The 24,707-nt window shown below is 39.6% G+C and overlaps 1 protein-coding gene across 5 annotated transcripts in view; it reads left to right on the forward strand.

Moving 5' to 3' along the window:
• SANBR (SANT and BTB domain regulator of CSR) overlaps positions 1 to 24,707 on the forward strand; it is a 65,887-nt gene that overhangs the window by 30,989 nt on the left and 10,191 nt on the right. For all 5 annotated transcript variants that reach the window (XR_001111508.3, XM_012477264.2, XM_012477263.3 and 2 more), the window contains 5 exons: positions 3,912 to 4,064; positions 17,109 to 17,254; positions 17,862 to 17,961; positions 19,936 to 19,968; positions 20,778 to 20,877. Coding sequence is in view for 4 of the 5 variants with exons in the window: in XM_012477264.2 (XP_012332687.1) it covers positions 3,912 to 4,064; positions 17,109 to 17,254; positions 17,862 to 17,961; positions 19,936 to 19,968; positions 20,778 to 20,877 (532 nt within the window). In the remaining variant the exon portion in view is untranslated. The remainder of the gene's footprint in view (positions 1 to 3,911; positions 4,065 to 17,108; positions 17,255 to 17,861; positions 17,962 to 19,935; positions 19,969 to 20,777; positions 20,878 to 24,707) is intronic.

A 24,707-nucleotide genomic window follows, 5' to 3' on the forward strand; every position in this document is an offset into this window, starting at 1 on the left:
GCTTGTCAGAGTCTTCAGAGTGGGATTTTAAACTGCTTAAGGCCCTCTCAATGGGTTCTATGTTCCCACAATTTTTATAAGTCAGGTTTGTTGTTTGTATACAGTAGAATTCATCCTTTTTTTTAGGTTCAACAATGTGTACAATTGTGTAACTACCTCTGCAGTCAAAGCATGTAACACTTCCATCATCCTACAAGAAATTTCTTTGTGCTCCTCTTTAGTCAATTCTTTCTTCCACCCTAGCCTCTGATAACCACTGGTCTGTTTTCTCTATTTATGGTTTTGCCTTTTCCAGAATGTCATATAAATAGAATCATATAGCATTTAGTTTTTTGAATCTAGCTTCTTTCACTTCAAAAAATGTATGTAAAATCTATCCATGTTGTTTCATAAATTAGTTTGTTCTTTTTTATGGCTAAGTAGTAGTCTATTGTATCACTGTATCACGTGTGTTCAGACATTCACCATTTGGAGGATGTTTGTAGTGTTCTAGTGTGGGACCATTATGAAGAAAGCTGCTATAACATTTTCATACAGGTTTTCCTGTGAACATAGGTTTTTATTTCTCATAAACGTATTTATTTCTCTCCTTTTTTTTTTGAGATGGAGTTTTGCTCTTGTTGCCCAAGGTGGAATGCAATGGTGCAATCTCAACTCACTGCAACCTCTGCCTCCCTATTCAAGCGATTCTCCTGCCTCAGCCTCCTGAGTAGCTGGAATTACAGACACGTGCCACCACATCCAGCTAATTTTTTGTATTTTTAGTAGAAACAAGGTTTCACCCTGTTAGCCAGGCTGGTCTCGAACTCCTGACCTCAGGTGATCCATCTGCCTCGGCCTCCCAAAGTGCTGGGATTACAGGCATGAGCCACTGTACCTGTCCTCCTTATTACCTAGGAGCAGGATTGCTGGTTTGTATGGTATTTTAACACTTAACCATGCCTAACAGTTTTCCAGAGTCCCAGAACCATTTTGCATTCCTACCAGCTACATATGAGAGTTGTTGTCTAATATCTCAGTAGCGATTGATATTGTCAGGTTTGGGTTTTTTTTGTTAATCTAATAGGTATGTAGAGGACCTCCTCACAACCAAATTGTCACTTATAAGCAGGGATATCAAGCTTCTAAAATCTGACTTGCTCAACATGTCAGAATGCAAAAACTTTGAGAGATTAGTTTCCTCCTCTTTTCAGCAAATTGAATATTGATTTGTGATATTGAGTATTTATTACAGAGCTCATAAACTCATAAAATAGTTTATATACAGAATATTGTGTAGAAGAGAACATGTACCACATAGTTTTTATAGGCTCTTAAATTTTTATAATTAAAAACCATTATGTGAACATCATAATTGAAACTAACAACTAAAAATTCTGAATTACAGACTTTTCAAATGCATTTATGTTAAAGATCAGTGCTTATCAGATGTCAGCAACTTCAGTACATAACAATAATAATAGAAAAAAAGATCAGTGCTTAAAATTGTTAATGTCGTGTTTTTACTTGAATTGTTTTACTAACTTGTTTTTTTGTTTGTTTGTTTGTTTTTGAGACAGAGTCTTGTTCTGTCACCAGGTGCCAGGCTGGAGTGCAGTGGCGATCTCAGCTCACTGCAACCTCCGCTTCCCGGGTTCAAGCAATTCTCCTGCCTCAGCTTCCTGAGTAGCTGGGACTATAGACATGCGCCACCATGCCCAGCTAATTTTTGTATTTTTTAGTAGAGATGGGGTTTCACCATGTTGGCCAGGATGGTCTCAATCTCTTGACCTTGTGATCTGCCTGCCTCGGCCTCCTGAAGTGCTAGGATTACAGGCCTGAGCCACTGCACCTGGCCAACTTGGTTTTTTTTTGTTTTTTTTTTAACCTGTCCTCACTCAGAGTCCCTCTCTTCCCGACAGGACCCTTTTCAGGAATTCCCCTTCTTAGAGTCTCCCCGAGTAAGGAACTCTCTCAACAAGGGCTCACTCCTGGTGCAATGCTATAGCTTTTCATCCCATCTCAGAGGCCCCCCAAAAGAAACAAATGGTCAGAGTACCGGTCAGGGTACCTCCCAAAAGTCCAGTGATCTCTCCTCCATGCAGTCCAAGGTATCACTCTTTCACCTCTTCTGGTCCTTTCTCCAACAGGGATTAATGATATTACCCATTTAGGTATTTCTTCACCCCAGGCCTTGTGGGATCACCCTTAATCATTCAGCGGTACTGCCCCTTCTTAGAATACACCACCACCACTCACACAGGATCTCCACACAGAAACAATGACATCTGGGGTCTTTCCCCAGTCCCCTGGCATAGTGGTATTTCTTACAAACTTTCCACCTGCCACTGACTAATGGAATTGCCCTCTCAATGACTCCCCCAACCATGACACAAAAAGCCCAACACTCACTTCCTTTCTCTCAAGACAAAATGGTTTTACTTCCTCAAGATCTCCTGCCTTCAAAGCTCAACATTATCATCCACCAATGGTGCCCCCTGCACAGGCCCAAAAGTCGTGTCCCCTCTGGGTCTGAGTAAGGTATCATCTACTCAAGGATGCTCTCCCTACCCCAGAAGGCTAATAGATTCCAACCTTCAGAGCCCCATAGTATCTCTGAATCCAATAATCTCACCACTCAGAGCCTCAGTTTCCCTTCTCCAAACCAACTCCTGGGACTCAGATCCATCTCAACCAACCTTTTCTCAGAACTGGTGGCACTACGTGTGTCTACTGCCTAGCCCAGTGATTTTTCCCATCACAAGCAGCACCTGTGTCCACTGAAACTCCTTAGACAGTGCTTGCACCAGTTCTTTCCTTCTTTTTATTTTTTCCTGAGATGGGATCTTGCTATGTTGCCCAAGCTGGCCTCGATTTCCTAGGTTTAAGCAATCCTTCTACCTCAGCCTCCCTAGTAGCTAGAGTGACAGGTGTGTACCATCACACCTGGCCCTATTTTCCCAACTTACAAACATTTGAAACCTGATGGCTAATTTTATTATTAAAACTTGATAAGCTTTTGTCAGAGTTTTCAAAGCCAATGATTCAAAGTTATGTCAGTTTTTATTAATATTGATGCTAAATATTTACCTTAAAAATATATCAAGGGGCCAGGCATGGGCTCACACTTGTAATCCCAGAACTTTGGGAGGCCGAGGTGGGCAGATCATCTGAGGTCAGGAGTTCAAGACCAGTCTGACCAACATGGCAAAACCCTGTCTCTACTAAAAATACAAAAATTAGCCCGGTATGATGCTGGGCACCTGTAATCCCAGATACTTTGGAGGCTGAGGCAGGAGAATCGCTTGAACCCAGAAGGCAGAGATTGCAGTGAGCCAAGATAGTGCCACTTCACTCCATTCTGGGCAACAGAGCGAGACTCTGTCTCAAAAAAAAATGCATCAAGGAGTAACCAAATGAAGCAAAATTTTATTTTTCTTTGGAAAACATTTGAGATGATTGTCTGATTGTAAAATTGAATGTATATCAAGATCAGTTTAATTCATCTGAAATTTGCTTAAGGTGATTTGATGTTTTGCTGTCTAATAGTTTTATTCAGGTAGAATTACACACCGTAAAATTTACTCATTTTAATTTTTTATATTTTTTTAAGTTAGGTTGTGTTCAGAATTTACTCTTTTTAAATTTGTAATTCACTTTTTTTTGTAAATTTAGAGTTGCACAGTCATCACTATCATCCAATTTTAGCACATTTCCATCACCTCAGAAAGATCCCTTGTGTCCTTTTGCTGCTATTCCATATTATAACCTCCAGCCCCTGGCAACCACTAATCTACTTTGTGTCTGTATAGATTGACTTTTTTCTGCATATTTCATATAAATGGAACATATAATATTTGGTCTTAAGTGTTTTTGAAATGTATACTTTTGTTGTGGAAGTAATAGTTGATTTTATCTGTTTGTTTATTCAGGCCTTTCTCTGTATTGAATTTTCACATTGTCAGTACCACTCAGAAACAGTGGTTTATCCTTCTGCAGCAAGTTCAGTGAATACTATTGGCACTGGAATTTATCCCTGCTGTAACCAAAAGGTTCTTCGGTTTGATCCTACTCAGCTTACAAAGGTGAATTTTGAATGTTGCCCTTTTGTAGCTACAGTTTTTAAAGTATAACAGTAATACATTAATGTATAAAACACTTCAAACAATACATAAATAAGTATAGGAAGAAGAAGTTCCTCTTCACGGCTCCCGATTTTCCATCTCAGAGATAATCACTGTTAATGATTTCCTTTCAGACCTTCTTTTGTACCTTTCTGGCACAAATTATATATGTTTTTTTGTTTTTTGGAGGTTTTTTTTTTGTTTTTTTTTTGATGGGGTCTCACTCTGTCGCCCAGGCTGGAGTGCAGTGGTGCCATCTTCACTCACTCCAACGGGACTCTGCCTCCCAGGCTCAAACAATCCTCCCACCTCAGCCTTCCAAGTAGTTGGGACTACAGGCTCATGCCACCCTACCCAGCTAATTTTTTCTATTTTTTGCAGAGACAGGGTTTCACCATGTTGCCCAGGCTGGTCTTGAACTCATGAGCTCAAGCGATCTGCCTGCCTTGGCCTCCCAGAGTGCTGGGATTATGGGTGTGACCCACCACACCCAGCCTTATATAATGACTTTTTTATTGGAAACGAGATCATACTAATAATATTCTGTAATTTGCCTTTTTTACTCAAAGGCAAACTAGGGTATCTTTATGTGCCATTTTATTTAACTGCTGTATAATATTCCAAGCTGTGTATATATCACAATTTAACCCTTCTCCTAGTAATGAACTATTTAGGTGGTTTCTAGACTGATGGTGTTACTGTGTTGCAATGGATATCCTTGCACATATATCTTGGCGCAATGTGTGAGTATTGCTATAGGTTAGAGTCTCCGATAATGAACACTTTTGAAAATGTTATGTAATTAAATGTCATGTGTGGATGAAAGGAATCTAAAGCTCTTTATCATCATCCATACAAAAAATATTTATAAAGCACCAAAGATATGCCATACAGTGTGCAAGGCAGATGATAGCATGTAAAACTGGATCATTTATGCCTTTATGGAACTTAGAGCTAAGGTAGTAATACCAAAAGGAAAAAAGTACACTAAGAAATGTTTGAAGACAGATACAGGGCCATAAATGTCTAGAACAGGCTGGTATAATTCAGCCATAGAAGTCAAGTAAAGCCTCAAAGGAGTTGGCATTAGGTTGAGATCTGAAGGATTCACAGGAGTATATGAGGTGAAGAGGAAAGGAAAGAGCATTCTAGTCAGAACAGCAAGGTCAGAAGGAACATACTGAGTAAAAGAGACTGAAAGAGCCTGAGGCTGTTGTAGAAAACATGCATAGTTCAAGACAAGGCTGGAGAGGTAGATAGGTGTCAGGCCATGCAGGAGCAGGACCTCATAAGCCATGTTCAAGTTTTTCTTTATCTCAACTTTTGAAAATATCAGTTGCAGTGTGGAGAATGCATACTTGAGGGGTAGTCAATGGAATCACATACAAAAGGAAGCTATTGTAGTAGTCTTAGAGAGAGATGACGGTAGTTTGGACTAGAGTAGTGAAGATGAGGAGAAGTGGATGAATTTAATATTTAAGAGATAAAACTGAAATTACCTGACAGATTGTATTACAGAGGGAGAAGGGGAAGGATGACTCGGTTTCTTGCTGGTGCTACTGGATAGCTGGTGGTGCTATTCACTGAAGAGGAAGCAGCAGATGGAAATCAGGTTTGGAGAGAGACTTATGAGTTCTGTTTTGGACATTTTGAGTTTGAGGTGCTTTCTGAGATAACCAGGCAGAGGCAGTTAGATACATGAGTTTGGGGTCTCAGAGAAGTGGCTAGGCTGGAGATAGTAACTCATAAGTTTTCTTGCAATAGTTGATAGTTAAAGCCAGCAGGAATAGGTGAGCATAGGAAGAGCAGAGGGAACCTACAGCTAATAGTTGGATGAAGCAGCATAAGCCTGCAAAGGAGAATGGTCAGAAGCAGCCAGAATAATGGGAGGAAAATTGAGGATGTTGCCATGAAAGTTGAGGGAGAAATATTAAAGAAAGATTGGACTGTGGTGCTAATGCTGCTAAGAGGTCAAATAAAATAATGAAGGAACTATGTCCTTTGGTCTTAGTGACAGGGAATTCATAGGTATGAAGAGCTGTTTTGGTGGAGTGTTAGATCCAGAAGCCAGGTTTGTATGGGTTGAGAAGTGAGTGAGAGATTAACAAATGGGATCAGTATAAATGACAACTCTTTTGGGAAATGTGAGAAAGGAAAGAGATGGATTAGTAATTTAGGTTATGAATATTTGTTTAGTGTTTCTGGGATTGTTTTTTGTTTGTTTGTTTGTTTTTCTTGAGACGGAGTTTCACTGTTGTTACCCAGGCTGGAGTGCAATGGCGTGATCTCGGCTCACCGCAACCTCCGCCTCCTGGGTTCTGGCAATTCTCCTGCCTCAGCCTCCTGAGTAGCTGGGATTACAGGCACGCACCACCGTGCCCAGCTAATTTTTTGTATTTTTAGTAGAGACAGGGTTTCACCATGTTGACCGGGATGGTCTCGATCTCTTGACCTCGTGATCCACCCGCCTCGGCCTCCCAAAGTGCTGGGATTACAGGCGTGAGCCACCGCGCCCGGCCTTGTTTGTTTTTTTGAGGAGTCTCACTATTGTCCAGACTGGAATGCAGTGGCATGATCTTGGCCCATGGCAACATCTGCTTCCTGGGCTCAAGTGATCCTCCTGCCTCAGCCTCCAGAGCTGGGATTACAGGTGCGTGCCACCATGCCTGGCTAATTTTTGTAGTTTTAGTAGAGACAGAGTCTCACCATGTTGGCCAGGCTGGTCTCGAACTCCTGACCTCAAGTGACTCAACCATCTGGGCCTCCCAAAGTGCTGGGATTACAGGCATGAGCCACTGCATCTGGCCTTGGTGTTTCTGTTTTGATACAAGAGAACATTTTAAAAGTCAATGGGAAGGATCATTTGAGAAGGAGAGGTTGATGGTATAAGGTGAGAACGCAGGGTAGGGTGGGATCCTAAAGCACATGAGGTGGTGTTAGCTTCGACAGGAGGGAGGATAGCTCCTCTATTATAATAGGAGAAAATAGTAGAATGGTTGTAGATATTAGTAAAATTGTATTTTTGTCATTTAGATGACAACTTATGCCAATCCAATGCTTTTTCTGTTCTCTATAAAGTAGAAGATGAAGCCATCCACTAAGAATAAGGGGAAGTATGGAAGGTTTGAAATAGTATTTTGAAAAACAGGAGAGTGAATTTTCCAGAGAAAATATATATTGCTGGGAAGTTTGAGAGCTCACTGAAGATTGGCCATCATATGGTCACAATATAATTCAACATGCCTGTTTAGATCACTCTCACCAGTAACCCTTGGCTGCATGAGTACAGGCAGAGAAAAAATGGGTAGTTGAGTTCATCTAGAGTTAGGATTTTGCCAGATGGGGATGATGAAATGTAGGGGCAAGGAATTTGGGATATTAGCATGAATGTTACTGAATAATGGGTCATGGAATTTAAACTGGATTAGTTTTGTTATATTTGCAATCAGTTACCAAGTTTGATTAGTTGGAAAATTTATTGGTGAGGTGGTGGTGGTGCAACAAGATGGCCAAGAGGAGGCAACACCGGAATGCAGCTCCCAGTGAATGAGACTGGAGGGCTAGAAGACTTCAGGATTCCAAGCAAGGTTCCAGGTTCATTTTGGTGGGACTAGTAGGTCACTGAAAATAGCCCAGGGAAGGTGAGCCGAAGCCAAAGCCAGGCAACAGCAGCCCAAGGAGGGTGAACTGAGACAGGGCAGGGTGCATCCCCATCTGGAACATGTAGCCGGCTCAGAGGGTTGGGGACTTCACCCGCCTCGATGCTCCGATTCGGATCCTGTGTTTCCCTCATCTCTCCTGCAACCCACCGTCCATGAGAACCCCGCAGGACTGAGGGGCACTGTGGGTTGTCAATTCAAATCTGAGTAACAGCTCCCGCCTGGTGCCTTAGGTTGTCAGCAGGGACCTAGGTGGAAGTTTGGGCTAACACCAGCAGGACAGAACTACCTGTCCCACAGAAAGAGGCAGAAAGCAGGGAAACAGGCCATAAGGCCTGGCAGGCCCCACCCCCACAAAACTCAAACTGAAGCCAGTGCGCTAGAGAGCTTCACAGCAAATACACCAGTTTGACCCCAGCCAGGAAGATTGAGTTCGGGGAAGGAGAGAAAGGAGAGAGCCATTGGGAAGGCAGGGCTAATCTCACCTGCATAAACAAACTCCAGGGAGTTTGGAGCCTGACTGAATCCACCCAGCAGCCTGACTGAATCCAAGGCAGCCCAGCAGCGCCTCTACAGGCCAAAAAAGATATAGCTCCAACCTCAACAGGAAGGAAGTCCACTCAGATTGCTCCCGAAATCACCAACTTCAAAGATCAAAGCGAGATAAATCCACCAAGATGGGAAGAAACCAGCACAAAAAGGATGAAACCATCAAAGACCAGAACACCTCTTCTCCTCCAAGGGATCACAACTCTTCACCATCAAGGGAATAAAATAAGACAGAGAATGAGTTTGACAAATTGACAGAAGCAGGCTTCAGAAGGTGGGTAATAAACTTCTCTGAGTTAAAAGATCATGTTCTAACCAATGCAAAGAAACTAAGAACTTTGAAAAAAGGTTAGATGAAATGCTAACTAGAATAACCAGCTTAGAAAAGAGCATAAATGACTTGACGGAGTTGAAAAACACAGCACAAGAACTTCACGAGGCATACACAAGTTTCAACAGCCGAATCGATCAAGCAGAAGAAAGGATGTCAGAGATTGAAGATCAAATCAGTGAAATGAAAGGAGAAGGCAAGATTAGAGAAAAAAAGTGAAAGGAAACGAACAAAGCCTCCAAGAAGTATGGGATTATGTGAAAAGACCTAATCTACGCTTGATAGGCGTACCTGATTGTTACGGGGAGAATGAATCCAAGCTGGAAAACACTCTTCAGGATATTATCCAAGAGAACTTCCCCAACCTAACAAGGCAGGCCAACATTCAAATCCAGGAAATACAGAGAACACCACAAAGATACTCAAGAAGAGCAACCCCAAGGCACATAATCATCAGATTCACCAGGGTTGAAATGAAGGAAAAAATCCTAAGGGCAGCAAGAGAAAGGTCAAGTCACCCACAAAGGAAAGACCATCAGACTCACAGCAGCTCTCTCGGCAGAAACCCTACAAACTAGAAGGGATGCCAATATTCAACATCCTTAAAGAAAAGAATTTTCAACCCAGAATTTCATCCAGCCAAACTAAGCTCATAAGTGAAGGAGAAATAAATCCTTTACGGACAAGCAATTGCTGAGAAATTTGTCACTACAAGACCTGCCTTACAAGAGCTCCTGAAGGAAGTACTAAACATGGAAAGGAACAACCAGTATCAGCCACTGCAAAAATGTACCAAATGGTAAAGAACAACAACACAATGAAGAAATCGCGTCAACTAATAGGCAAAACAACCAGCCAGTAACAAAATGGCAGGATCAAATTCAAACATAACAATATTAACATTGAATGTAAATGGCCTAAATGCCCCAGTCAAAAGACACAGACTGGCAAACTGGATAAAAAGTCAAGACCCATTGGTGTGCTGTATTCAGGAGACCCATGTCACATGCACAGACTCACATAGACTCAAAATAAAGGGATGGAAGAAGATTTACCAAGCAAATGGAGAGCAAAAAAAGGAGGGGTGGCAATCCTAGTCTGTGATAAAATGGACTTTAAACCAACAAAGATCAAAAGAGACAAAGTAAAAAATAGTAAAAGGATCAATGAACCAAGAAGAGCTAACTGTCCTAAATATATATGCACCCAATGCAGGCGCACCCAGATACATAAAGCAAGTTCTAAATGACCTACAAAGAGACTTAGACTCCTGCACAATAATAGTGGGAGACTTTAACACTGCACTGACAATATTGGATAGATAAACGAGACAGAAAGTCAACAAGAATATTCAGGACTTGAACACAGATCTGGACCAAGCAGACCTAATACATATTTACAGAACACTCCACTCCAAATCCGCAGGATACACATTCTTCTCAGCACCACATTGCACTTACGCTAAAATTGACCACATAATTGGAAGTAAATCACTCCTCAGCAAATGCAAAAGAATGGAAATCATAACAGTCTCTCAGACCACAGCGCAATCAAATTAGAACTCAGGATTAAGAAAAGCACTCAAAACCACATAATCACATGGAAAGTGAACAACTTGCTCCTGAATGACGAATTGATAAACAATGAAATGAAGGCAGAACATAAAATGAAGAACATAAAAATGATCTTCGAAACCAATGAGAACGAAGACGCAATCAATGTACCAGAATCTATGGGACACATTTAAAGCAGTGTCTAAAGGGAAATTTATAGCAATAAATGCCCACATGAGAAACAAGGAAGATCTAAAATCGATACCCTATCATCAAAATTGAAAGAGCTAGAGGAGCAAGATCAAAAAAGCAGAAGACAGGAAATAACTAAGATCAAAATTGAAAGAGCTAGAAGAGCAAGATCAAAAAAAAGCAGAAAATAAGAAATAACTAAGATCAGAGCAGAACTGAGGGAGATAGAGACACAAAAAACCCTTCAAAAAATCAATAAATCCAGGAGCTGGTTTTTTGAAAAGATCAACAAAATAGACCACTAGCTAGACTATTAAAAAAGAAAAGAGAGAAGGATCAAACAGATGCAATAAAAAACAATAAAGGGGAGATCACCACTAATTCCTCAGAAATACAAACTGCCATCCGAGATTACTACAAACCACTCTATGCACATAAACCAGTAAATCTGGAAGAAATAGATAAATTCCTGGACACTTGCACACTCCCAAGACTAAGCCAGGAAGAAGTTGAAGCCCTGAATAGACCAATAACAAGGCAGCAATAATCAAGGCAGCAATAGCCTACCAGCCAAAAAAAGTCCAGGTCCAGATGGGTTCATAGCCGAATTCTACCAGATGTAAAAAGAGGAGCTGGTACCATTCCTGTTGAAACTATTCCAAACAATACAAAAAGAGGAAATCCTCCCTAACTCTTTCTATGAGACCAACATCATCCTGATACCAAAACCTAGCAGAGACACAACTAAAAAAGAAAACTACAGGCCAATATCCGTGATGATCTTTGATGCAAAAATCTTCAATAAAATACTGGCAAACTGAATCCAACAGCACATTAAAAAGCTTATGCACCATGATCAAGTAGGCTTCATCCCGGGGATGCAAGATTGGTTCAACATACACAAATCTATAAACGTAATCCACTGCATAAACAGAACCAAAGACAAAAACCACATGATCATCTCAACAGATGCAGAGAAGGCCTTTGACAAAATTCAACAGCCCTTTATGCTAAAAACTCTCAATAAACTAGATATCGATGGAATGTATCTCAAAATAATAAAAACTATTTATGACAAAAAAAAGCTATTTATGACAAACCCACAGCCAATATCATACTGAACAGGCAAAAACTAGAAGCATTACCTTTAAAAACTGGCATTAGACAAGAATGCCCTCTCTCACCACTCTTATTCAATATAGTATTGGAAGTTCTAGCCAGAGCAATTAGGCAAGAAAAGGAAATAAAGGGCATTCGACTAGGAAAAGAAGAAGTCAGATTGTCCCTATTTGCAGACAACATGATCCTATATTTAGAAGACCCCATTGTCTCAGCCCAAACCCTCCTTAGGCTGATAAGCAACTTCGGCAAAGTCTCAGGATCTGCATATTTTCTGCACAAAATGTGCAGAAATCACAAGCATTCCTATACATCAACAACAGACAGAGAGCCAAATCATGAGCGAACTCCCATTTACAATTGCTACAAAGAGAATAAAATACCTAGGAATACAGCTAACAAAGGATGTAAAAGATCTCTTCAAGAAGAACTACAAACCACTGATCAAGGAAATAAGAGGACACAAACAGAAAAACATTCCATGCTTATGGTTAGGAAGAATCAATATTGTGAAAATGGCCATACTGCCCAAAGTAATTTACAGATTCAATGCTATCCCCATCAAGCTACCATTGACCTTCACAGAACTGGAAAAAAACACTTTAAACTTCATATGGAACCAAAAGAGAGCCCGCATAGCCAAGACAATCCTAAGCAAAAAGAACAAAGCTGTAGGCATCATGCTACCTGACTTCAAACTGTAGTACAAGGCTACAGTAATCAAAACATCATGGTACTGATACCAAAACAAAGATATAGACCAATGGAACAGAACAGAGGCGTCGGAAGCAATGCCACACATCTACAACCATCTGATCTTTGACAAACCAGACAAAAATGAGCAATGGAGAAAGGATTCCCTGTTTAATAAATGGTGTTGGGAAAACTGGCTAGCCATATGCAGGAAGCTGAAACTGGACCCCTTCCTGACACCTTACACTAAAATTAATTCCAGAGGGATTAAAGATTTAAACATAAGAACTAACACCATAAAAACCCTAGAAGAAAACCTAAGCAACACCATTCAGGACATAGGCACAGACAAGGACTTCATGAGTAAAACACCAAAAGCAATGACAGCAAAAGCCAAAATAGACAAATGGGATCTAATTAAATTTAAGAGCTTCTGCACAGCAAAAGAAACAATCATTATAGTGAACCAGCAACCAACAGAATGGGAAAAAATTTTTGCAATCTACCCATCTGACAAAGGGCTAATATCCAGAATCTACAAAGAACTAAAGCAGATTTACAAGAAAAAAAAAACCCATTCAAAAGTGGGCAAAGGATATGAACAGATGCTTTTCAAAAGAAGACATTTGTGTGGCCAACAAACATATGCTCATCAACAAAAAAATGCTCATCATCGTTGGTCATTAGATAAATGCAAATCAAAACCACATTGAGATACCATCTCATGCCAGTTAGAATGGCGATCATTAAAAAATCTGGAGGCTGGGTGCAGTGGCTCATGCCTGTAATCCCAGCATTTTGGGAGGCCGAGGCGGACGGATCAGGAGGTCAAGAGATCCAGCCCATCCTGGCCAACATGGTGAAACCTCGTCTCTACTAAAAATACAAAAATTAGCTGGGTGTGGTGGCATGCGCCTGTAGTCCCAGCTACTTGGGAAGCTGAGGCAGGAGAATTGCTTGAACCCAGGAGGTGGAGGTTGCAGTGAGCCGAGATTGTGCCCCTGCGCTCCAGCCTGGTGACAGAGTGAGACTCTGTCTCAAAAAAAAAAAAAAAAATCTGGAGACAACAGATGCTGGAGAGGATGTGGAGAAAAAGGAACACTTTTACACTGTTGGTGGGAGTATAAATTAGTTCAAGCATTATGGAAGACAGTGTGGTGATTCCTCAAAGATTTAGAAATAGAAATTCCATTTGACCCAGCAATCCCATTACTGGGTATATACCCAAAGGATTATAAATTGTTCTGTTATAAAGACACATGCACACATATGTTCGTTGCAGTGCTGTTTACAATAGTAAAGACCTGGAACCAACCCAAATGCCCATCAATGACAGACTGGACAAGGAAAATGTGGCACATATACATCATGGAATACTATGCAGCCATAAAAAATGACAAGTTCAGTCCTTTGTAGAGACATGGATGAATCTAGAAACCATCATTCTCAGCAAACTGACACAAGAACAGAAAACCAAACAGCTCATGTTTTCACTCATAGGCAGGTGATGAACAATGAGAACACTTGGGCACAGGGAAGGGAACAATACTCACTGGGCTAGGTGGGGGGCGTGGAGGGGAGGGGAAAGACAACGGTGGGGCAGGGAGGATGGGGAGGGAAAGCACTGGGAGAAATGCTTGATGTAGGCGACAGGGTAGCGGGGATGGAGACAGCAAATCACCATGGCATGTATGTACCTATACAACAATTCTGCAGGATGCAGGATATGCACATGTACCCCAGAGCCCAAAATACAATTAAAAAAAAAGAAAGAAAGAAATATAATTCAGGTAGAATTTAAAAAAAAAGAAAGAAAATTTATTGGTGAGGCAATCGATTACTTACATAACATTAATATTTAAAGTTTTATTTATACATTTTACATACAAAGATATTTAAATTATATATTAAATATCTTTTTATTAAACATGAGATGTTAAGCAAAATTAGATTAGCTTTGCTAGGCCTGAGATATTTTATTAATTCATCATTACTATTATGTTCTTCTCAGTAATGTGATTTTTTAGTCTTTACATTTCTTTAGGGTTATGTTGTTTCTATTGTAGCTATCACATTTCCACATTGTTTTGAGCAAAATATACTTCTAAAAGTTGTAACTCTTTGGCTTATTATCTTTTTATTGGTTGTATTAACTAAAGATATTTCATTTGTGAGAAGATTCAAAAAATAAACAGTAATTAAACTATGAAAAGTCTTGCATGTGATGTCATGTACATTGATTGAGGTGATAGCTTGGACTAACTGAAAAAAAATCTAAATAGCTAATAAGGTGATGTGTATTTCCAGCAGCAACAGACACAGTAATTCAGACCAATCCTCTCATCAAAAGTCAACTAAAAGAAAAAAGTAAGGCCGGGCACAGTGGCTCATGCCTGTAATCCTAGCACTTTGGGAGGCTGAGGTGGCTGGATCACCTGAGGTCAGGAGTTCAAGACCAGCCTGGCCATCATGGTGAAACCCATCTTTAAAAAAAAAGAAAAAGAAAGAAAGGAAAAAGTGAATGAAATATAAATATCATATTGAAAACATCAAAAAGCTAGTAAGATAATGCAGAATTGGTGTTAATTCTTAGTGTTAATACAGGAGATGATAGGAACCTAAAGAAATGCACCAGCCTTCAGGGCCATTTTTGTCCTGGGTGTGATTACCATTCAGAAAGAGGTGGCTAAGAGGCTGAAGTGAGCATTTGGTGTCCTATCAGGATTTTGGGGAATAGTCAGAATCCAGGGTCTTCCAAGTAAGGATATTAATAAATAATATCCCCACTTCTACACATTGAGTTGGAATTCCAGAGAAAATAAGAGTAAATCGGAAGTAAACCATCCTTTGCCTGGACTGCAACCTGGCTTTGATTCCTTTGAATTACCTAGAAAATTTCAAGATGTGAACTTGGATTAAGGAAATTCTGGATTGCCACTGTTCCCACACACCTGGCAAAAGCAGTAAAAATCTTCACTGGAGAAAGATAACATTATTCTAAGCCTCAAATTATTTCTACAAACAATATTTCTGAGAAAATATTCAGCACACAAAGATAACCAGACATAGTATAAGTTACCAAGAATGAAAACAGTAGAACTTAGAAAACAAAAATAGACCACAAGAACTGCAAATATTGGAATTATGGACACAGATTATAAAATACGTGGGATTCCTAGTTTAAGTTGATAGAGCCTAAGCTCAGAAGTTTTTGGTAGGCAATTATAAACCATAAAAAGTGACAAAAATTTTCCAAGGAACTCCTTAAAAAAGGAAAAAAAGTGGCAAAAGGGTTTGAATAAAAACAAATAGAAATGCTGGGACTGAAAAACTTAATAAATTTAATCTCAGTGGCAAATTTAATAGATTAGATGCAGCTGAAAAATTACCAATTCCAAGATAAAAGAAGACTATTAATATAATTTTTAAAGATGCCTACAAATCAATAGTAAAAAGACAGTAGGCACTTCACGCACACAAAAAGTAAACATGAAAAGGATTGCCTCATTTGTAACTGGGGAAATAAAAATTAAAACTACAATGAATACCAGTACACATTTACCAGAATGACTGAAGTTTTTTTTTGTTTTTGTTTTGTTTCATTTTGTTTTTGAGACAGTCTTGCTCTGTTGCCCAGGCTGGAGTGTAGTGGTGCAATCTTGGCTCACTGAAACCTCCGCCTCCCAGGCTCAAGCAATTCTCATGCCTCAGCCTCCTGAGTAGCTGGATTACAATTATGTGCTACCACGCCTGGCTAAATTTTTATATTTTTGGTAGAGACCGGGTTTTACCATTTTGGCCAGGCTGGTCTCGAACTACTGGCCTCAAGTGATCCACCTACTTCAGCCTCCCAAAGTGCTGGGATTACAGGTATGAGCCACCACGCCCAGCCAGAATGACTAAAATTTAAATGTCTGACCAACTGTTAGCAAGGATATGGAGTAACGGGAGTCCTCATATACTGCTGATTGTAATATAATTTGGTACACATGACCACTTGTGTACCAGGAAACAGATAAAAAAGTGCTCATAGGAATATTATTTATAGTAGCCCCAAACTAGAAACAACCCATCCATCAGCAGTAGAAGAGGTAAATAAATGGTGTATATTCATACAGTGAAACACTATACATTAAAGCAAATGTTATTACATGAAGTAACATAGTTGAATCATAAAAACATAATTTTTCTTTTTTTTTTTTTTTTTGAGACAGGATCTCGCTCTATCACCCACCTAGGCTGGAGTGCAGTGGCCTGATCATGGCTCAAGGCAATCTCAACCTCCCTAGGCTCAAGTGATCCTCCCACCTCAACTTCCTGAGTAACTGGGACTGGAAGCAAGCACCACCACACCCAGCTAATTTTTTTGTACTTTTTTTAGAGACAGGGTTTTGCCATGTTGTCCAGGGTGGTCTCAAACTCTTGGGCTCAAACAATCCACCTACCTCAGCCTCCCAAAGTGCTGGAATTACAGGCGCGAGCCACCTTACCCAGTAGAAACATAATGTCGAACAAAACAAGTGAGACAAAACTATAGTGTTTAGGAATGCATCCTTAAGTGGCAGAAGGATAAAGAAAAGCAAGGAAGTAATTATCACAAGCCAGGGTAGAGGTTACCTATTGGGAGGAGGGAAACCATTATGATCAGGACTGGGCCTGTGGGGACTCCTAGAATGTTGGCAGTACTCTAATTTTTAATTGGATTGTGATTATATGGATATTCTTGGGTATTTGTTAAACTGTACAGTTATGATTTAATCTCTTTTCTGTGTGATGAATGTTTTTCTTGAGAAAAAGTTGTAAAATATGTATATGACAATATGACTAGGTAAAGAAAAGAAAAACAGTGATCTTTAAAGGAGTGTTCTGTAACAAACCAACCTGTAATTTATTGTCTCTTATATGACAGGGCTGTAAAGTGAGGGACCACATGATTGCCCCTCGTGATCAAGGTGAAGGTGGAGATTTGCCGTCCTGTCCCACTGCTAGAATATTGGATGATCTGCACAAGTACAGAGATGTCATTGTTGTTCCTTTTTCAAAAGATACAGTTAGGTGAGCGGGGAGTAAACCCAACACTGCATTGTAGCTTTATTCAGTGGTTCCCATTTCAGAATCTCCTAGTGCTTCCCCAAATCAGCAATGTCAGTCCTCAAGTAGTTTTCATTATTTCAGAAAGCTTAACTGAAATTATATGTTAGCTTATAATAAGAACAGACAGATGTTTATTTGTTAGGCAGAACACCTAAAAGTAGTGGAGGTACAAGGGGAAGAAAAACAAATGAAAAGAGCTCTTGGTGATTAAAAAGGTTAAGACCTTAAATCCAATTTGCGGTGGTGGCAGGTGGGGGTTTCCCAGTTGCGTTAGCCTTTCTCAACCAATTGATCAGAGGTTGTTCTTAAAGCAGTTCCAAGCATAGCTGCCCATTCCACCATCTCACAGGTATGATGCTTCAAGTATAGTGGTGCTTGCTGTATGGGGTGTCTTTTGCTAGAGGAATCACTAGATGAATTAAGAAATGTCATGTTGAGGTGACATCCTTATACTAAGGAACTGTATTTCTAAAGAGCAATTTATGGAACATTTGCAATAAAAAGATATTCACATTTAAATTTTTAAGAAAATAAACTCTTCTTCATAAAAATATATTTTTCTTTCAAGTGATGTTGGGGTTGGCCCCTGTGATGAAAAGGGTATAGAATGTGATGTTTTACTGGAGCCAAATACACCATGGGGTCCCAAAACTGGAGAGCTCAATGCTGTGAGTAGCTTGTTTCACTTATTCTTTACTTACGTAAACAATTAATGATATTTAATCTTTGACAAGAACCTGGTCAGTTTAAGTTGAAATTGAACTGACTAATCATAAGACGGTATTATGCCAAGTTAATAGGACTCTAAGGGTAATAGGACACATTTCTTGCCCTCAAAGAATTAATAATAATACATTTAAATTTGGGGGAAAAAACAACATGGGGCCAGGCATGGTGACTCACGCTTACAAAGTGCTGTAATCCTAGCACTTTGAGAGGCTGAGGTGAGAAGAGGGCTTGAGCCCAGGAGTTTGAGATCAGCCTAAGCAATATAGTGAGCCCTCATCTCTACAAAAAAAGTTTAAAACTTAGCCAAGTGTGGTGCCTTGTGCCTGTAGTCCTAACTTCTCTGGGAGACTGAGGTGGCAAGATTGCTTAAGCCCAGGAGGCAGAGGCTGCAGTGAACCAAGATCACACTACAGCACTGCAGCCTGGGTGACAGAGGGAGACTCTGTCTCAAAAAAAAAAAAAAGAAAAACCAAAAACATAACATGATCTTTAAGGTTTTTATTATAGACAAATTATGATGTGAGGAATGAAGGTGGCATGAATGAATATTTTGTTTCCTCCTCCTTCTGTAAACTTTTTTTGGTAGAGAATTATCCTTTTATTGTATTTAGGAATATATTTAGATTCTGCAAAAGTTGCAGCCTGGAGTCGGGGTGACAAAACACAAACATACAAAAGTTTTAAAACTGAAATATTTTTAAAGTGACCAGAAAATTTGATTCCTTTGACTCCTTTTTATTCCTTTGCCTTTGTTACTAAGGACCAGGGAGGGAATCTATTTGCCTGTGAACGTTTTGTCTTTGTGTTGGTTAAGATAGCATTTTCTTGAGAAAGTGAAATATTCCCTGTAAAGTGCTTTATAAACTTCAGGCAGCTATACAAATATTCAGTCATGCCAGGCACGGTGGTTCACGCCTGTAATCCCAGCACTTTGGGAGGCTAAGATCAGGAGTTTAAGACCAGCCGGGTCAGCGTGGTGAAACCCCATCTCTACTAAAAATACAAAATTTAGCTGGGTGCAGTGGCGTATGCCTGCAATCCCAGCTACTCTGGAGGCTGAGGCAGGAAAATCGCTTGAACCCAGAAAGCAAAGGTTGTGGTGAGTGGAGATTGTGTGCCACTGTACTCTAGCCTGGGCAATAGAGTGAGACTCCGTCTCAAAAAAAAAAAAAATTCAGTCATTAACATTTGTTTATGAATTATATGTCAGCATACTAGATTTACTGAATATCCATATGTAATCTGCTTCCTTAATTTACAATAAAATATAAACATTAAAAAGTGATTGAAATAGTTCTAAAAATAACTAAAATTATTTTAGTAATTTACCTACATGTGATTTACTTGTCCTTTGGAAATAATACTGGGAAAGTGTCTTTCTTTTTAAAAACATCCACATCCAGCTGGGTGTAATCCCAGCACTTTGGGAGGTAATCCCAGCACTTTGGGAGGCCGAGGTGGGCAGGTATCACCTGAGGTCAGGAGATCGAGACCATCCTGGCCAACACAGTGAAACCCCGTCTCTACTAAAAATAAAAATTAGCCTGGCATGGTGGTATGCACCTTTAGTCCCAGCTACTCAGGAGGCTGAGGCAGGAGAATTGCTTGAACCCAAGAGGTGAAGGTTGCACTAAGCCTAAATTGCGCCACTACACTCCAGCCTGGGCGACAAAGCGAGACTCTGTCTCAAAAAAACAAAATAAAAAAACAAAAACAAAAAAATTCCACATCCTTCTCTAGCAGAGGATATTAAAGACTGTAATATATCATTTTCAGCCTGAGTTTTAAATTATGTTTCAGCCTGGAAGGGAACTGTATTTGTAACTTTTCAACTTTTACAATATCTATATGAAAATAAGGAGCTGCAATCTGGGTAAATGCAGATGTATTAATCTCTTATTCCTGTCTTACAGTTCTTGTCATTGAAAAACTGGACTCTACAACTGGTAAGTGAGCAATTATATTTAGCATTCATGGATCTTTTTCCTCCTAAATTAAAGTTTAGTTTAATAGAATCTTATCAGTATCTTCTTTTACAAATTTTAGTTAAATATACATCTTCCTTTTCAGCTTCTCCGATTTTGCACTTAACTTAAAATGCCATTAAATTATTTAAGACAGAAACATACTCCATATCTGGCTGCATAATCCATAGATCTAGTTAAAAGACTTGTTAAAGTCACTCTTATACCATATTTAGGACGTCGAACAAGCAACAAATCTGTTAAGTTCCAGTTATTTGGTTGAGTGATTGGTTGATTTTTTTTTTTTACTGTTTGCCAGTACTATGCTATCTGCTATCAATATTCCTAAGAATGGAATAGGAATTTGGATTAGTGATAACAGATAGTAGGGCAGAGAGATGCAGGAAAGTAATGCAGATATGGTTAAATAATCCAGGGCCACGTTCACCCAGAAATGTGCATATATACTTGTTTATAAGACTACTTTAGTGTTGGTGGTTACTATATTATAATTTAATCTTAATATCAAGGAATATACATTGAGTTGAGTGATATAGGCACAATTTAACAAATACTGAGTACTTATGTGCCTATTGATATTCTAGGTTCTGTGAAAGAAATAAATATGTGATGTAATTTACTGCTCTGAATGTAAAAATTCTTATGTCCATTTCTTGGGTATTGTGTTAGAGGTTATTTTATCAGCTTTTGATTAACTCATTCATTCAAAATAAATGTAGGTAAATGTGTTTGGAAGAATTCATTAAAAATATGTATGTTTTTTAACTTAGAAACAGCAGTCATTGTTTTCAGAAGAAGAAGAATACACAACTGGATCTGAGGTCACTGAAGATGAAGTTGGAGATGAAGAAGAAGTATCCAAGAAACAAAGTACTGGTTTCTAAGTTAACATCAAATCTCACTGTTTATGAAGGGGTTACATTCTGAAGCTTTTAATGCAAGGGATGGGGAATTGGTTTTCTTTATATAGTAGTACAACATAGAAAAAAAAAAGAATGGAAAGGAGACACCATCAAGATTTCCTAACCCTGGCAGGAACACAGAATATTCAAAGTTATAAAGAAAGGGCAGTACACTGAGAAAGAATCCTCCAGGTTTTCATTTCAGGTGCAACTAAATGTGTGACTCACGTCAGATGAAATGTGATCTGAGATGTGTCCCTGAGATGATTTGGAGTGATATTCAAATGAACCATTAAATAACATTCATAAAAGTGTGATTTGTTTTTCATTGAAAGCATGATTTTTTCTTTTATTTATTTTTTTGAGATGGAGTCTCTGTCGCAGTGGCACAGTCTTGGCTCACTGCAACCTCCACTTCCTGGGTTCAAGTGATTCTCCTGCCTCAGCCTCCTGAGTAGCTGGGACTACAGGCATGCACCACCATGCCTGTCTAATTTTTTTGTATTTTTAGTAGAGATGGGGTTTCACCATATTGGCCAGGCTGATCTTGAACTCCTGACCTCAAGTGATCTGCCCGCCTCAGCCTCCCAAAGTGCTGGGATTACAGGCATGAGCCACCACACCCAGCTGAAAGCATGATTATTATATAACTATAAAATTAACTTGTGTCAAAATTTTTCAACTCATTAGTTCCAAGAAACAGCAAGGAAATTGGCTCAAAGAGCCTTTGAAGACTCAAGTATTTGTAGGCAACCATGAATCTGTTTTGTCACAATAATTTACCTCTTTTAGGATTTCATATGAATGAAATCACGAGTAATTTTTGTCTCTGGCTTCTTTCACTTAGTATGAGGTTTTTGAGATTCATTCATATTGTTGCATGTGTCAGTAGTGTATTTCTTTTTATTGTGGAGTAGTATTGTGTCAGTAGTGTATTTCTTTTTATTGTGGAGTAGTATTCCATTATACTGCTTTTGAAAAAAGAATGTTGGGCTGGGCGCAGTGGTTCACGACTGTAATCTCTGCACTTTGGGAACCTGAGGTGGGCAGATCACCTGAGGTCAGGAGTTCAAGACCACCTTGGCCAACATGGTAAAACCTCATCGCTACTAAAAATACAAAAATTAGGCTGGGCACGGTAGCTCATGCCTGTAATCCCAGCAATTTGGGAGGCTAAGGCAGGTGGATCACCTGAGATCAGGATTTCAAGAGCAGCCTGGCCACCATGGTGAAACCCCGTCTCTACAAAAGTACAAAAATTAGCCCAGCATGATGGTGGGTGCCTATAATCCTAGCTATTCGGGAGGCTGAGATGGGAGAATTGCTTGAACCCACAAGGCAGAGAGGTTGCAGTGAGCTGACGTCATGACATTGCACTCCATCCTGGGTGACACAGTGAGACTCAGTCTCAAAAAAAAAAATTACAAAAATTAGCCAGGCGTGGTGGCAGGTGCCTGTAATCTCAGCTACTCAGGAGGCTGAGGCAAGAGGATCAGTTGAACCCCAGAGGAGGAGGTTGCAATGAGCCAAGACCATGCCATTGCACTTCAGCCTGGGCAATCAGAGTGAAACTCCATCTCAAAAAAAAAAACTAAAATATGATTGTAAGTTAGATACAGAATTGATCAGTGTCATACAAGTTAATGGTTATCTTTTTAGAAATCATTTGCATTTTCATTAGACACAAAAATCTGAAAGTTAACATGTAACTTTCAGATGCCATCAGTAGATGGTGGTCAGACATGAGACATTCTCTTAGAGAATTAAATGATTCTTGGTGGGCATGTTAAACAACCCTCCAAAATGATGTTGAAAAGATGTGCTGTTGGCCGGGTACAGTGGCTCACACCTGTAATCCCAGCACTTTGGGAGGCCGAGGTGGGCGGATCACGAGGTCAAGAGATCGAGACCATCCTGGCCAACATGGTGAAACCCCGTCTCTACTAAAAAAATACAAAAATTAGCTGGGCTTGGTGGCATGCACCTGTAGTCCCAGCTACTCGGGAGGCTGAGGCAGGAGAATTGTCTGAACCTGGAAGGTGGAGGTTGCAATGAGCTGAGATTGCGCCACTGTACTCCAGCTTGGTGCCTGGCGACGGAGCGAGACTGTCTCAAAAAAAAAAAAAAAGAAAAGAAAAGACGTGCTTCTTCCGTTTATCTTCTCTCCAAGTTTTAGAGTTTTTCTTAACATGTTGAATCCTCCAATGAAAAAGCTGTTTCTTTAGCAATTTTGCGTTAATTTTAATTAGTTAAGGAGAAAGTGTTCTTATGGTTTTTTTTTCAACAGTTTGATTCAGCTATAAGTTACAAGTCATAAAATTCACTCATTTTTAAGTGTACATGTAGATGAGTTTTGGCACATAGATGTGTAACCACCACCAAAATAAAGATTGAGGACATCATTTCAAAAAGTTCTTTCATGCCTTTTATACTCATTTCCCTTTCTCTAGTTCTACCTTGACACAACCATGAATCTGTTTTGTCAAAATAATTTATCTTTTTTAGGATTTCATGTGAATGGAATCATGAGTAATTTTTTGTCTCTGACTTCTTTCACTTAGTATGAGGTTTTGAGATTCATCCATATTATTGCATATGTCAGTAGTCTATTCCTTTTTATTGCAAAGTAGTATTCCATTATATGGATATACCATACTTTGTTTATCCATTCCCAATTTCATGGACGTATGGGTTGTTTCGTCTTCTTGGCTGTTGTGAATAATGCTGCTATGAACATTTGCATACAAGTCTGTGTGGACATGTGTTTTCATTTTTCTTGGATAGATACTTAGGAGTAAAATTACTAGGTTATATAGTAAGTGTATGTTTTACTTTATAAGAAACTGCCAAATTGTTTTGCAAAGTGACCGTTTTGCATTTACATGAGCAGTGGTGTATCCCCTGGTGCATTCCCACCAGTTGCTGCACATTCACATCAATATTTGGTATTATTGGTCTTTTTAATTTTAGCTATTCTAGTGAGTGGTGTTAAGCATCTTTTCATGTTTTTATTGGCCATTTATATATCTTTTTAATGAAGTGTTTGTTTAAATCTTTTGCCATTTTTATTGAATCATTTGCCTTATTATTGAATTGTAAGATTTCTTTATATATACTTTAGATCCAAGTCTTTTTTTGTCAATCATATGTTTTGCAATATTTCCCTCAGTCTATGCCTTGCCTTTTAATTTCCTTTTTTTTTTTTTTTTTTTTGAGATGGACTCTTGCTCTATCGCCCAGGCTGGAGTGCAGTGGTGCAATCTCAGCTCACTGCAACTTCTGTCTCCTGGGTTCCAGTGATTCTTCTGCCTCAGCCTCCCGAGTAGCTGGGATTACAGACTCACACCACCACATGGGGCTACTTTATGTGTGTGTGTGTGTGTATATATATATATATATATATATATATATATATTTTTTTTTTTTTTTTTTTTTTTTTTTTTTTGAGACAGAGTCTAGCTCCGTTGCCAGGTGCCAGGCTGGAGTGCAGTGGTGCGACCTCGGCTCACTGAAACCTCCACCTCCCGGGTTCAAGCAATTCTCCTGCCTCAGCCTCCCAAGTAACTGGAACTACAGGTGCGTGCCACCATGCCTAGCTAATTTTTGTATTTTTAGTAGAGACAGGGTTTCACCATGTTGGCCAGGATGGTTTCGATCTCTTGACCTCGTGATCCACCCACCTCAGCCTCCCAAAGTGCTGGGATTACAGATGTGAGCCACCGCGCCTGGCTACTTTTTATATTTTTGGTAGAGATGGGGTTTCACCATGTTGGCCAAGCTGGTCTTGAACGCCTGACC

This window comes from Aotus nancymaae, unplaced genomic scaffold (assembly GCF_030222135.1).
Source record: "Aotus nancymaae isolate 86718 unplaced genomic scaffold, 86718_ANA_hifiasm-v0.15.2.pri h1tg000057l, whole genome shotgun sequence".
Lineage (NCBI taxonomy): Eukaryota > Metazoa > Chordata > Mammalia > Primates > Aotidae > Aotus > Aotus nancymaae.